This window comes from Osmerus eperlanus, unplaced genomic scaffold (assembly GCF_963692335.1).
Source record: "Osmerus eperlanus unplaced genomic scaffold, fOsmEpe2.1 SCAFFOLD_422, whole genome shotgun sequence".
Taxonomy (NCBI): domain Eukaryota; kingdom Metazoa; phylum Chordata; class Actinopteri; order Osmeriformes; family Osmeridae; genus Osmerus; species Osmerus eperlanus.
The window spans coordinates 6,851-22,500 of record NW_026911742.1 but is presented as its reverse complement, the minus strand read 5'-3'; the positions used below and the strand labels follow the sequence as shown (position 1 = coordinate 22,500).

General features: G+C 45.9%; 1 protein-coding gene across 1 annotated transcript in view; it reads left to right on the top strand.

The window, feature by feature from the left end:
• Positions 1 to 7,521, top strand: part of LOC134016547 (neurexin-3a-like) — a gene marked incomplete at its 3' end in the record, with an annotated part of 7,568 nt that extends 47 nt beyond the window's left edge. The window contains exons 1-3 of the mRNA XM_062455891.1: positions 1 to 1,222; positions 6,974 to 6,994; positions 7,492 to 7,521. The exon at positions 1 to 1,222 is cut by the window's left edge and continues 47 nt beyond it. Of these exons, the coding sequence (XP_062311875.1) occupies positions 526 to 1,222; positions 6,974 to 6,994; positions 7,492 to 7,521 (748 nt within the window). The remainder of the gene's footprint in view (positions 1,223 to 6,973; positions 6,995 to 7,491) is intronic.
• Positions 7,522 to 15,650: the final 8,129 nt, after the last annotated feature.

Here is a 15,650-nt window from a genome sequence, read left to right as displayed (position 1 = left end):
ATCCCCCACAAACTACAAATCCCAGCAGGCAACATGAAGAAGGAAGTATCGCTCACCCTCAGATCCAGAACAATCTTCTCAACTGGACCTCACCTCATGAATCTCTGTGACAACCTCTTTGAAGTGTAAAGGATTAAAAAGTTCAGTTTTGAATCGTCGAAACAAATTTGTTTCTACTCCCTTCTCCCTCGGTCTCTCCTCTCTTTACCCTAGGGAAGGCAGCTAGAATTTCCCTATAACGTTCATTGCTGCACAGCGATTGGACTCTTGACTAATGTGAATGGCCTTATGACTGTTAACTCTTCGACTGTTCTCCCTTCTACCAATTAACTCCCCTAAAAAAATAGACTATTTTTTATAAAGAAATCTATTAAAAATCTCTGGGCATTTTCTCTTTTGGATACAAGTGTGGATATTTACTAAAAATAAATAAAACGGATACTTACTCGAGCTAGTTCTTTGAACCAAAACAAATTCGATGCTATCTAACCATCTGGGATTATAAACACAAGTTCCTTTTCGACCATGGATCCTCTAGGTTTGTATGTGCGTCTGCAGCTGTTCCTCAGTACAATGCTAGGGCTGTGTCTGGGCCTGGAGTTCACTGGAACTCAAGGCCAGTGGGCGCGCTACCTCCGCTGGGACGCTAGCACGCGTGGCGACCTCAGCTTCCAGTTCAAGACCGAGGCGTCCACCGCGCTTTTACTCTACTTTGATGACGGGGGCTACTGCGACTTCCTGCAGCTCATGGTGGTGGAGGGCAAGCTGCAGCTGCGCTTTAGCATCGATTGCGCTGAGACCAGTGTGGTCTCTGACAAACGGGTCAACGACAGCAGCTGGCACTTCGCCACTCTGAGCCGCTTCAACCTGCGGACGGTTCTGGGGCTGGATGGCGCGGCCAAGGCTGACGAGGTGCGGCCCCAGCGCCAGTTCATGAAGATCGTGAGCGATCTGTTCATAGGCGGAGTTCCGCTGGACATCCGCACGTCAGCGCTCACCCTGCCAACGGTTCGCAATGCACCGCCATTTGTCGGGGTTATTACGGATCTCAAGTACGGCAACACAGAACCCACTCTCCTAAGCAGTCTGAAGGTCCAGCTGGAGTCGGATGGGAGGTGCACGGAGAACCTGTGCGAGAATGGTGGGAGCTGTTCCGTGGTGGACGGAGAACCACTCTGCGATTGTTCCAAAACGGAATACAAGGGCCGCTTCTGCAACGAAGGTAAAAGTGCCTTTCATGTAATTTATTTGCCATTTTTATGTTATAAATATTCATGGTTGATTCACTAATAAGCACGACCAGATAAGAAAACACTACACAACTTGTAGTTTTTCGCAAGACCGGATGTACCATATGGGAATTCTGGACCCAGGGGCTCTTGGGCAGAGAGGGGCCCTCCGCGATCGGAGAATTATATATTTTTTTTTGGCTCCAAAAAAATATATATTCAAGGCTTGCTTGGCCCTCAATCTTGATAATTATTCAATCAGAATAAAATAAAGTTGTTTACAAAAAATGAAATATGATTGGAAGGGGGTGGGGGTGGGGGGTGGGGGGCACATGAATTTCAGTGTCCAGGGGCCCTTTGGGGTACTAATGTGGCCTTGGTGTTTCGTATCCGTGTTTTGTATCCGCTTTTCGCAGGGTTTGACATTGCTCTACATTTCACCTTTAAGTCTTTCATCCATATAGTCAAAGAACGTTCCAAGTGACTTCAAAGCATTTAGGCTTTGTTGCTCTGGCTAGCTTCCCCATCATTTGTTATTATCCCTGTGTGTGTGTGTGACTCGCACTTGTAAACGCACACGGCTAATCTAAGCTCGGTTAGCCAGCAAGGTATAGGTTAATGGCGCCACCCTTGCAGGCACTGATAAGGACGCCTATAGAGAAAGGGGGCCTCCTGAGCTTTTTTTCTCCATCCAATCACACCATGGCAGGTGTTAAAATCACATCCTTTTGTGCTGAGAATTCTGCTACTGCTTTGATTCAATCACAAAACAGCCTCTTTCAGTCCTCCACTTACCCTCAGCCTCGCTACAGCTGGTATTGGTAAGACAAAAATAGAATTTTGTATAAATGTTTGTTTTCCCCTCCTTCATCTTCTGTTTTATTTTCTTCAAGCAGGCACATAAAAAAATATCTTGACTCGCAACATAGCGGGGGAAGCCTATCTGTTTTTTTTTTTTACTTACCTGGTTTAAAAAGAATTCTTGCCTAAGGTCACAAAACCGCACATTTCAGATGTTTCCCCTCATTAATTTGATTTAGTGCAAGAAAGAAAATCACAGATAACATCAAGTGGGATCGTTTGTTTATCTCTTCCTCCCATGTTCATTCTATGCCCCTCATTCTACACCCTTTCTCTTCGCTGGTTGCTTTTCTTCACTACTCATCAGAAATGTCACATTTCTGTCCAATCTGGTATCACACCAACACGTCCAGAGACGAACAAAAGGACACTTCAATCTGAAATTGAAAGATTACATGGAAAAGAAGGGATACAATACTTAATCTCAGTTCTTGTTTAAAGAAATGGGACAGGCCTCTATTTTCCCCTTCGTCTTGATGAGCGCTAAGCTGCTTTGCTGTGTTTTTCTGCTGATTGAATTGGTGCCATTCAGGTCCCTTTCACTCTAGACATTGTTTTCTTTGCTGAAAAGAAATAATGTGATGCCAAAAAAGTAAAGTCAAGTGTGCTGTATGAATTGTCTAATATTCGGATATAATATTTCTGATCTAACATCAACCTGGGTATCATTATTGTGTGTGTTTATGTGTGAGTCAAGTGTGGTCATGTCTGGGAATATTTGTTCTGTGTTTCTATACTGTCCCATGGACTGTGCCGGACTTCTCTATATTCAAAATAACAATCTCACTTGTGTCTCCTGTGCCAGTACAAAACATTCAGCCCTAGCTCCTGATCACCATCCCTGTTCCCAACAAACCTCCATCCTCAGCTACCAACCCACCATTCCTGCCACGCGTGGCTAAACAGGGGCTACTGCAGCCTGGGTCGGCCCAGGGCCGGCTCCCTCTGATTTACGGCCCCTCTGGCCGGACCCCCCACTCCTACGCTGATTTACGTCTGTCTCTCGTTTTTCTGCTTTCTGCTTGGCTGTCTGCAGTCTGCAGCTCACTGATAGGGGACTGTTAGCATGGGGGAGGGCATGTGGAAGGGGACTAAAATAGCCATGTTATAGTTTGGCAGAGTGAACAGGAGCTCAGGCAATCATAAAACGATAAACAACCGTTGCTTACGATGGAGGGCGATATTATATCATGCCATTGAATACACTGGCATCAAATAGTAAATATGTGGCACGAATGCTCATGTGCAAGGGTGTAGGTTTGGTTTAAATGTTAGTGGGAGGGGCAACCAATTATATCACCTTACAGTATAAGTTAACACCACTATACCTCTGTACAGTAGGGATGTGAGTATTATTACTATTGCTCGTTATTGATGTAAACATTTCAACGGTCTACGCCCCTAAAACTTGAACGCCCTTAACTCTCTTAAACACTCACTTGCCTTCAAATCCAGCCAACAGACAATTTAATCCAAGGACTCTTTTTTTAAATTCACTGTAAAAGACTTGGCCCAGGCAACACTGTAAAACTCGAGCTAATGAATAAATCCATTGATTAAGCTAAACAGTGAGGAAAACTATCAGCAGACCCCTTGAGGCCAGAAATCAATAATCTGAAAATCATGAGGCTACTAACTGGCTAATCGTGATTTATGACGATAATGTACTTTTTATAATCGAAAAGAAAAGGCACAGTGTGTGCAAATTCGAACGTCAGAAAGATAAGAAGTGACATGCTAGAAGTAATGCAGCAAACCCATTGTCGATGCCAAACAATGCAGTAATTCACCTTCCATTTACTCAATTCAAGAAGAGAGTTTAAATCGAAAACTAGAATAACTTTGTGGAGCTCAAGCTATTTTCATTCAATAAATTGACTCCAACTTTTGTGATGCAGTGACGCACATCAAAAAAGTAACTCAAAAGTTCAGTCTCTCTTAAAAAAAAAAAAAACACACAGCCGGAGAGGTTGCAGTTTGTATACATCGTCTGGTGGCTGCCGGGGGCACAACAACAGCAACCTGACACTTCCCCAGGCAGGGCAGATGGCTCGAATGCCCTCGGTAACTGTTGCTACGGCTGCAGCGTATGTTCGCCATGCTGCGGCGACGGACAAGGGAGCGTTTCTGAAGTCGCTTGTGCTGTAATCTGTGAGTGGAGCGGATTATGGCCATAATAATAACAGTTTGCGCTTGCCGACATAATCACTCAATCTGTCATTGTGTGTGTACATGTATGTGTGCGTGTGTGTGTGTGTTTTGGGGGTTAGGGATGGGATCTCCCTCAGCTAGTGTTAACCTGTCCAAATGTATTCAGTGCAATCAATTAGGCTCACAACAATTACTGAAACAACAACGATCCCATGATTCCATGATGGTGATGAATAATGAATAAGCTTATGTCACCTCCACCAGCCATACCCTTTAAGAAGCATTAGAAAAGTGCAAACAGTAGTCACCCTCATCCCTTTAAGTACCTCCTGTAAGGAACACAGCCCTATAGCCCTCACATCTTACTCTCTGAACTGAAAGCAGTATCTTAAGTATCGTACACTGCAGGACACTTCTACTAATTCTGCAGTCTCCGTGGGTTGTCTGGGCATATTGACCTTTTACAGGAAGAAGTTATAAGCCAATTTGTTTTTTTAAATGTGCCTAGTGATACATAAACGAGTTTGTCAAGCCCCACTCAGACTTCCAGAATTGATTTATTGATATGTTTTCAGATGATTGGCTCCCCGAGGGAAGTGTTATTTCAATGGGCAAACTGAGGTAGCTGATATGCTAAGACTGCCATATTACTTTGTAGTTAATTAAAAAAAGATTTGTTTTGTTAAATCAACCTGTTGCGATGATAGCCATCGATCCACCCGGGTCTGTTTGTCCTGTAAGCGTGTGCATACGTCTGTGTAATGTATGCGTGCATGCTTGTGTGTGTTTGTGTGTGTACTTGTTTGTGTGTGTGTGTGTGTGTGTGCACACACACCGAGGACAGAAAACCAAGAACTAATCTGTCAGCGAAATTAGGTCAGGATGGAGAGATAAGAAAGGAGACAAAATGATGAGAGAAAGAAAGAAAGAGAGAGAAAGAAAGTAAGAGAGAGAGAGAGAGGTCTGCGATGGGTGCTGAACATGATGTGTTGGTCTGACAGACAAAGTGGAGCAGAGGGATTATAAGAAGAACACCACTCTCCAGGCAGTTAACCATGTCCTGTGTCAGACGAACAGGTTCAGGATTCAGCACTTCCAGCAGCGACACCAACGTATTTGGAGCACCGTGACTCATTGGTTTTTAACAGGATGTTTTACACCGGAGGGATGGACAGGTACACACACAGAACACACAGACACACACATAAAAACACACACACATACTGTATGCATACACACACACACATGTGTATTCCCCTTGCCAATGCAGAGGTCACATCTCTTGTGGTCACATTCACATGAACAAACAAACACACACTACAAACTAAATCCTCTATTCCCATTGAACCATTTTGGAGTTTGTTGACTATGGGGCTGTCCATTTTTAGACATCGCCACAGATGTTAAGTGTATGAGGGAACCCTTCTCAAAAGAGGAGATTAAACACACACAAACACTCCCCCTCCCAACCCACCCACAGACACGCACCAAACCCACTCACACACACACTAGTAGACGTCACACTGAAACTAATGGTCATTTGAGCAGCTTGTTTCAGTGTCCGCTCACTTTAGCCCGATAGTGCTCAGAGTGAATTAATATCTAATACAGTACATCTGATTAACTTCCCACTGCCAGCGTTTAGATTAATGCCTAATATTCAGTATATCTGATTACCTCCTACGAAGTATTAGTATTCTAATGGATCTCGACTCAATTAACGTTGACTAATTTCACTACTTAATTGCGACTAGTGGTCTAATGATGTTGCTAATCAGGTACCAAGGCCATTTATTTTGGTGCGAAAACACTACGGCTTTTCAAACTTTTAAAACCGTGATAGAATCTATCTACATTTTGAATCCAATGTGTCTTTTTAAACCAAAATATTTGGGGATTTGACATTTCAGAATTGTGCCTGAGAAAATGCTTCTAATAACCTGGAATAAAGCCAGGTCTTTTAAAACAGTCTCTCACAGGCCTCCTTTCCTCCTTTCCTCTCGCCCTCCTTCCACCACTTGCTGGCTCTTTCTCCTCCCATATACCTGCTCCTCTGTCATGTGCTCTGCCCTGTCCCAAGGCCACTCCCCCAATGGGTCACCTGACGAGGACCGCTGTTAGCCGGCGGCGAGATATCTGGTCACTGGAGTGGTGTCCACAGTGAAAGAGACCTTAAGGACAGTTAAACATACAATACAGAGGGTATTTTTCTTTCTTTCCCAGTCTACCTTAATGGCCCAGACATCATAAATTCTCCACCTGCTTACAGGAAGCTAGGATACCACCGGCACAGATTTATGTCCCCAAGGTTTCTGTGTGTGTGTGTAAATGTGTGTGTGTGTGCAATGGTTATAGGCCTGTTTTCTTTGTCTGTTTGTCATGTCTGTTGGTTTGTCAGTCTGCTATCTGTCTGTCTGTCGAGCGTGTAGGAGACAATGCATTTGAGGTTGCAGAGGAAGTGAACAAAAACTTTCTCTGCGTGTCCAGTGTTCCAGTGTTGTTGCTTATGGTTCCCCTTGACAGACACCGATGTCAGCCATGTTTTATATGCAAAACACGCTATACATGCACAAGGTCGTGCCCAGCACGGCCCTTTGTATGCTGTCTGGTGTGTCATAGTTTGCATGATATGAGCCATGCAAATGTAATGAGAGTGCTTCTAATGGTGGCATTCTTTCCTTTTCTCTTGTCTTTTTCTGCCTTCCCTCCTCCCCACTCTGTCCTGTTTTCAGAGGTCAGCAACAATATCCAAGGTAAGTTTTGGGGACAAAGTCTCCCATGGCTAATGTATAGTATTTATGTCTCATTTACAACTTATTTACAGTAGTATCGTGAAAATGAATGTGAAAGTGACTGAATAGTAGGCAAGGTGTTGGTAATTTTCTGATATATTTATGATGGAATAAAGATTGATGGTGAATGAACCATGGCCGGTGATATAAAATAGAGCTATCCATTGTAGGGACCTGGGAGATGCTGAACACAGTACAGTGACTCCTCTACTGACGGGTCTTGTATTTAAAACCAATACTGTATTTTCCTACTGAAACATTTAGTTCTTCTACAGAAGCTTTCTCCTCAGCAAAGGGTCCAACTGTCAGTGTGTTTGGTGCCATGCTTTCTCTTCTGGGAAAATATGTGTCACCACAATACCTCTCGAGAGTATTGGGAAAATCAAGAGTTTCTTAAGTGTGTTCTCTCTTTCTCTTTCTTCTTTGCGCCCTCCCTCCATTTTCTTTGACATCTCAAGGATTTGCACACATGATGATGGCGGAGCAAGGTATGCCTCTTCTCTCTCTCTCTCTTCACTCTGTTCTCTGTTTGTGGTGAGTGGGATTGTGGCTTGTGCATGTTTTTTTTTGGAGCCTGGTTTGGAGGATTCCCAAATGCATTTGAACGCATCGCTCAATAAGAGCGAATCGAACGATCCATTACAAGTGCAGCGGAAGAACACCACAGGTTTGCCACTTTTACGACAAACCTTTGTGTGCTTTGCGTTGATCTGAAATGGTGTGGGACCCTCTCGTTGGCCTACTACTACAGTGGCAAAAATATCTTGTGTTTTGTACGACACAGATGCACGGTGCATGTATTGATGTACATACTGTCTGTGTATGTAGATGTGGATACTTGTTTCTTCGTCCAATACAAACAGAATCTCTCACCCCGCCAAGCGCCCGTACTGACGATTGTTCTCCTTTGTTTCCCTGCTCCCCGCCCCTCGCATCACGGACACACTGTCTCCTCACCTCTACGTCTTCTGCTCTCCTCCTAGCTAAAAGCAAAGGTACAGACCCTCTCTTTATATTCCCTCCTTCAGACCCCCCCCCCCCCCCCCGAAACAGAACAGCTGTGTCGTGAGTGTTTGTGAGCCGCGAGCCGCCTCGCTTCCCGTCTCTGTGCCATTCTAATGTGTTTACTTCGGCGTGTTTAGTGTTTCTCGTCTAATGGTGTCTCACCGAGGGTTCTTGGATTAAGCGAGTAATTAAAGCAGCCTTAATTGAAGGCGAGAAAAGACGGAGTGCTCCCTTGATAAGTGAGCAATTGTGTGAGTGTGTGTGTGAGCGTGTGTATGTGTGTGTGAGCTTGTGTGTGGGTGTGTGTTTGTGTGTGAGAGCGTGTGTATGTGTGTGTGCGTGTATGTAGAGTTGATCTATAAACAGTCGTTTCTTACAGCCAAAGATCTAGTGTGGGCTCCTCATGCCCAAATCTTTGGCATGGATGGTGTTACTTCTCCCTAGGCCTTCAAAATAGATGCGAAGAAACATGTACCGGAACCCCTACAGTCTTGCTGGTCGGATACGCTGGACAAAAGCTGAGAAACTTCTGGAAATCCCCAAAAAGAGAGACAAGCTGTGTTCTGGCTGTCCTAGCCCAGATAATGGAGGCATTTGTCATGGTATTCATGAATTATGTTTTCCGGATTTCTTCCTGTGTTGTTTGTGGTGGATTTGACGGATTAGGAATGGACCCTTCTGCTTTTTGTCTCCAGACAAATGTAGTGTCCGTTTTGACCGTCTCCTCAATACAATTATTAAAGACATGCCCCTGTGATGTGATGGCTGAAATAGGATTTACGGTTCTTCAATGGAGGGAGAGAGAGATAAAGCGGTTGTGGAAGAGAGAGTGAGAAAGATGCCAAGGTGACATCTGTAGGTGATGCTACATACAGTTGTACTGTGCTCATTCTTCCTGTCCATACGACACAGTCTATCCCTTTAGCCTTCCTGTCCAAAAAAATAAGACCAATCTGGAATTCAATGTTACATTGTGTATCCCTTCCTGCCTGCATCAGGGCTCCCCCCCAATTGTTGGCACCCTGTCAAACATGGCAAGGATCACTGGATCAGTGTGTACTTCACTGGTTTAGAGTGACAACCACTAGCTTAATCGAGTGACGCTTGAGGTTTGATTGGAATGATGAGCAAGAGAAACCTGAGTCGTCCTCCTTCCCTCAGTTTGACCGACTTTGATGCCCCTTGGGTCTTTGGATGCTAACATGAGACTAAAACAAGCCCGGGGAAGCCAAGACAAAAAACGTTCCTGCAGCCCTAATGCTTCAGCGATGGATGTGCAAAGTCACCACTTTCACAAGGCAAACACACTGAAGCGTCTGAGGCCAGGGCATGGTACCAGAACCTCCCTCCTTACTCACTTCATACTTCATACAGAGAACACACTGGCACATGGAAGTCCAGTGTATCAAGTCATATATCAATTGTCTTTCCCCCACCCCCCTTCTTCAGATACCTCCAAACACCCCAACATGAAACGTCAGTTTGACCAACACTAACACATTGCTGGGGTTCATTTTTCCACTGCCCACCCTCCGGTCTCCCTTCTTCTGCCGCCAACCCGACCTCATTTGAATCTGTGTGGGGGAAAACATGCCTGGTGCTGTCAGGAACACACACTAACCATCCCCCCCCCCCTCCCCCGACCTGCCTGTCTCACTTCCTGCTTCCTGTGTTTAATCCCTCTGCGAGACGGCAGACATTATTACCCATCAGCTCCCCTGTCGACTCCTGTTAGGCGGACGAGGACCTTCATTCTGGATCTATTTACATCGCGGTTCACCAACACAGCGGCCAAGATGGTAGAGAGACAGAGAGAGTGAGAGAGAGAGAGAGAGAGAGAGTGAGGGTGAGAGAAAGAGTGAGGGTGAGAGAAAGAGAGAGAGAGAGGGGGTGAGAGAGCGAGGGAGAAAGAGAGAGAGGGTGAGGGTGAAAGAGAGAGAGAGAGAGAGGGGTGATGAGAGCGAGGGAGAAAGAGGAGAGAGGGTGAGGGAGAGAGAGAAAGAGAGAGAGAGAGGGGAGGATAAATGGGAAACCGCGTCCTCGTCTTATGGAGTCATATTTTACTGTTAAGCTTGTTCCTTTTCGTATCCCTTACTTGTGGGGTTTCTTGTACCGGTAAGATCCTCCCTCCCCCCTCTCTGGTTGGGAAAGCTGAAATAGTTTTCTGTGGGTTGAATTTGAAAGGTGGATTAGGGCTTCCTTCTCTCTTTTCGTCTCTCTCTTGCTCTCAAAGGCATGGTTTTCATGTACAGATATGTCAATATAGAGCAAAAGTGTCTTTGTCTCTCTTGTTCTCTCTCACTATGGTACATGAAGGAGAGTGACTCATATTTGTGGAAGCCTAAGGACGTTTAGATATATGTTTCGGGGTGGTTGTTGTTGATGATGGTTTTTTGGTGATGGGTATCGCTATGGCATGTCATGTGACGCAAAGTCCAGGTTCCCCTATCCTTAAGAGAATAATAAAGGTGTGTTGAAACTCAACTCTTTCACTCTGCCCCGCCCCTCCCCACCCCCCCCCCCCCCCCCCCCCCCCCCCCCCCCCCCCCCCCCCCCCTCTCTCTCTCTCTCTCTCTCTCTCTCTCTCTCTCTCTCTCTCTCTCTCTCTCTCTCTCTCTCTCTCTTCTCTCTCTCTCTCTCTCTCTCACTCTCTCTCTCTCTCTCTCTCTCTCACCCTTTTTAATCGCCCTAACCCTCACAGAGATTTTATCTTAGCGCCTTTTTCCATATTCCCCAAGCAGGGGATCATCTTTTCATCTATCAAGCCTCCGTAAAAGGACGTCAACTCACCCCTTTTTGTTTCTCTTTTGTAAAGTGTGTCGGTAAAGGGCATAAAACGATTTCATAGATGATTTCAACAATGGGAGATAAATAACGTTAAAAGAATGTTAACTGAAAAACAACAAACAAGACTATCACTTTAATGCTTCAATCCCTGTATCTGACACAGACAATTTGACTGAATGTCGCCAGCATAGCTGAGTACACAGAGGAAGAAAAGGCGCCCTTACAGACTCCATTGACCTGAATAGGAAGTCGTAATAGTGATGTCATGGGATATTGAGGCAGGGATTAGTACTAAAGGTTGGGGTATGGTTGACCAGTTGTCTTTTGTGCGGTTGACTGAATGATGGTGTGAGCCAGTGATTGTAGAAAGGCAGACACCATCTGGGAAGACTCGTGAGACGGGGGGGGGATGAAGAGATGGAGGGAGCAAGAGAATTGTGTGTGTGAGAGAGAGAGAGAGAGAGAGAGAGAGAGAGAGAGAGAGAGAGAGAGAGAGAGAGAGAGAGAGAGAGAGAGAGAGAGAGAGAGAGAGAGAGAGAGAGAGAGAGGAGAGAGAGAGAGAGAGAGAGAGAGAGAGAGAGAGAGAAGATGAGAGAGAGAGAGAGAGAGAGAGAGAGAGAGAGAGAGAGAGAGGATAAAAGATATATTGTAGCCCGGGAGCAATTTAGATTTAGAGCATTTCCCATATCATACCCTTGAACTTCTCACTCCTTGTATCCTTCCAGTCTTTTCTCATCTCTCTCCTCATCTCTCTCCACATCTCTCTCCTCATCTCTCTCCTCATCTCTCTCCTCATCTCTCTCCTCATCCTCTCTCCTCATCTCCCTCCACATCTCTCTCCTCATCTCTCTCCTCATCTCTCTCCTCATCTCCCTCCACATCTCTCTCCCTCTCTCCTCATCTCCCTCCACATCTCTCTCCTCATCTCCCTCCACATCTCTCTCCTCATCTCCCTCCACATCTCTCTCCACATCTCTCTCCTCATCTCTCTTCTCATCTCTCTCCACATCTCTCTCCACATCTCTCTCCTCATCTCTCTCCTCATCTCCCTCCACATCTCTCTCCTCATCTCCCTCCACATCTCTCTCCACATCTCTCTCCTCATCTCTCTTCTCATCTCTCTCCACATCTCTCTCCACATCTCTCTCCTCATCTCTCTCCACATCTCTCTCCTCATCTCTCTCCTCATCTCTCTCCACATCTCTCTCCTCATCTCTCTCCCCATCTCTCCACATCTCTCTCCTCATCTCTCTTCTCATCTCTCTCCACATCTCTCTCCTCATCTCTCTCCTCATCTCTCCCCATCTCTCTCCCCATCTCTCTCCTCATCTCTCTCCTCATCTCTCTCCACATCTCTCTCCTCATCTCTCTCCTCATCTCTCTCCTCATCTCTCTCCACATCTCTCTCCTCATCTCTCTCCACATCTCTCTCCTCATCTCTCTCCACATCTCTCTCCTCATCTCTCTCCACATCTCTCTCCACATCTCTCTCCACATCTCTCTCCACATCTCTCTCCTCATCTCTCTCATCATCTCTCCACATCTCTCTCCTCATCTCTCTCCACATCTCTCTCCTCATCTCTCTCCACATCTCTCTCCACATCTCTCTCCTCATCTCTCTCCACATCTCTCTCCTCATCTCTCTCCTCATCTCTCTCCTCATCTCTCTCCTCATCTCTCCCCATCTCTCTCCCCATCTCTCTCCTCATCTCTCTCCTCATCTCTCTCCACATCTCTCTCCTCATCTCTCTCCTCATCTCTCTCCTCATCTCTCTCCACATCTCTCTCCCCATCTCTCTCATCTCTCTCCAAATCTCTCTCCTCATCTCTCTCCACATCTCTCTCCTCATCTCTCTCCACATCTCTCTCCACATCTCTCTCCACATCTCTCTCCTCATCTCTCTCATCATCTCTCTCCACATCTCTCTCCTCATCTCTCTCCACATCTCTCTCCTCATCTCTCTCCACATCTCTCTCCACATCTCTCTCCTCATCTCTCTCCACATCTCTCTCCCCATCTCTCTCCCCATCTCCCTCTCTCGGCCTCTATTTGCCATGCTTGGCCATTCTCATGCTTTTATTCTGGGGGTTTATCTCTCTCAATTTCTGCATGTCTCTCCTGTTCTATCTCCCTCACACCCACACACACACACACACACACACACACACACACACACATACACACACATACACACACACACACACACACCCACCCATACACACACACACACACACACACACACACACACACACACACACACACACACACACACAGTTACAGGCTGAGCTCTGGCGGGTAATGCCATGCCCCATGCTGGCAGTCGGCATATGCCAACATACAACAACAAGAACCACAACCAGGGAGGGAGAATAGAAAGGAAACAGCTCAAAAGGGGTTTTGGTGGTTTGCCTTGTGCAATATTTGCAACTATGTGTGTGTGTGTGTTTAGCTTTTAATGATAGTATGTGTATGTGTGCTTGTGTCGGTGTGTGTTATGTGGTGTGGAGATGGTAACCCAGTGTGTTTGTATATGTTGGGGAATGGGGGTGGCATGGGCATGCGGAGAAGGAAATGATATGGGCTTATGTGTGTGCGCGTGCATGTGCTGTGAGAGATACAGGTCTCAGGGGATACAGATAAACTCACTCACTGGGTAATGAATTGCGGTGACATTATGCAAATAGTATGCTAATTATCTAATCAGGTTTGATTGCATTAAGGAGGTGTCTCCTCTTGCTAACCTTGAGGAGACATTGATAATCAAATGCTGATCAGTGCTAGGAATTGTCCCTCCCTTTCCCCCCTAATTTTCTCTCCATCCCTATCTTTACCTATCTCTTTCCATCTGTCTCACTTCCTCTCTTTCTCACTTCCTCCATGCCCCTCTCTCTTTTCCCTCTTTCTTTCTCTCTCCCTCTGTTCCCTTTCTCTAAAAACAAAAAAACACCCTAAAACATTGTCTCCCTCTCTGGCTCTGGCTCTCTGTCTCTCTCCAAGCTGGAAAGGTTATGTCAGTGTGAGTCAGATGTGTTTTATGTATGACTGAATGAATATATAAATGTGTGAGTGTGTGTGTCTGTCACTTCAGAGGGCTCAGTGAGACAGGTGTGTGACTGCAAAAAAACTTAAACGGATTTTGGATTAACCTAGAACTCTTCCCTTATTTGAACAAGACTTAAACTGAGCTTGAGGGAAATGGTGGAAGTGGAAGGTTAACCCTCTCATATTTGCTCACCCACAATGTTCTTCCGGTGTTAACACAGTTTGTGAGTCTGACATTTTGCTTTATTTAACAACGGTCTTGTTCTGATATTTGTCTTTCCAAGCTAATTTTGCGCAACGAGTGAATGATTTAAGGTTGTTGAGGCAAGTGGGACAAAATAGAAAAAGATGATAGATACAACTGCTGTATATTTTTCAGCAGGTTCTTCTATATTTGTATTCTTACTACAGTGCTATGATTTGATTGACATTTCCTTTGGCTTCTTTATGTGTGGGTGTGTGCGCATGTGTGTGTGTGTGTGTGTATCCCAGTCCCTGTTGGCTGTTTGAAGATGCTTCACTGGAGTGTGTGTGCGTGTGTGTGTGTGTGTGTGACAGTGAGGTGACAGCATGTGCGTGAAAGTGTGTGAGAGACTCTGATAATGAAATGGTTATCTCCCTGTTTGGACGGACGGTAATTCCATTTGCTCCTATAATCCCTCTGTCGCTGTGTCTCTGTCAGGGAACAGACAGTTTGACACACCCACTGAGCTTCTGGCTTAGTTAAACCTATGTGTGTGTGTGTGTGTGTGTGTACGATTGTGTGGTTGTCGTTATTGTGTATGAATAGGTTGAGACATTGAGTGCGTAGCTGGGTGTGGGTGTTAAGAATAGGAGATATTTAATTTGGAATGAAGTATCGATCGGGCGTGGCAAATCAACGGAAAACACATTTAATATGTAAGAATTGGTATTCTGAAGGAATTAATGCGTTTTAAGAGTACGGACGATCTTAACGATGGTGAACACGCACGCCCGTCAAAAAATATGTACTCGAAATGAATGAAATGAAATAAGAACAATATGAACAAGTTGTGACAACTGAGGGAACAACCGGTAACTGGAGATGAAGTTGTGTACGAAGTTCTTTGAAGCTCCTTAAGAGAGATAAGAGGCCATGGCGTGCAGACAGGAGGGCCCTGCTCTTGGTCATGTGGTGATGTGTTCAGAGCAGACTGGATGAAGGCGGGACGGACACTGCTAGGAGAGCACCACGCTACGGGGCGTGTGTTGGTCAATGAGTGTGTCACGTTGACGGTGTCAAGTATCTCCGCGCGGGTGTCCATATCTATCTCCCGATGCCCCTTCGTTGACATTGAATCGAAACGAGAACGCCACTCAGGTTTGTCCTTCGCTTGTGTGTGGGTCCCCCTGTTTACTGCCTCTCTCCCACCACCCGCTCCCCCTTACGATTCCACCCCCGTTCGTTCTCCCCCCGCCCCTCTTGCCCCCAGTTCCCTGTCCTCTCCGCTCCTCTTCTTCTCTCTTGCTCCTCGATCCCTTCCTCCCGCCCACACGTCCTCCTCACTCCTCCCTTGCTCTCCCTGTCCTTTCATGTCCCTTCCCTCTTGCCGTCTCTTCTCTCTCTCCCTCCCCGTTCTCTTCACCTTTCCTGGACTCTCTTTTGCCCTATTCTCCGTTTGCTCTTTCCCCTCCCCTCCCCTCTGGCTCCTCCTGCTCCTCCCCCCTTGTCCCTCTCTCCCTGTCCTCCTCTGTTGGGCTGGTGGGAGAGGTTGGGTGGATAATTGCTCCTCGTCACACCTGGTGAATGGAGCTGTACAT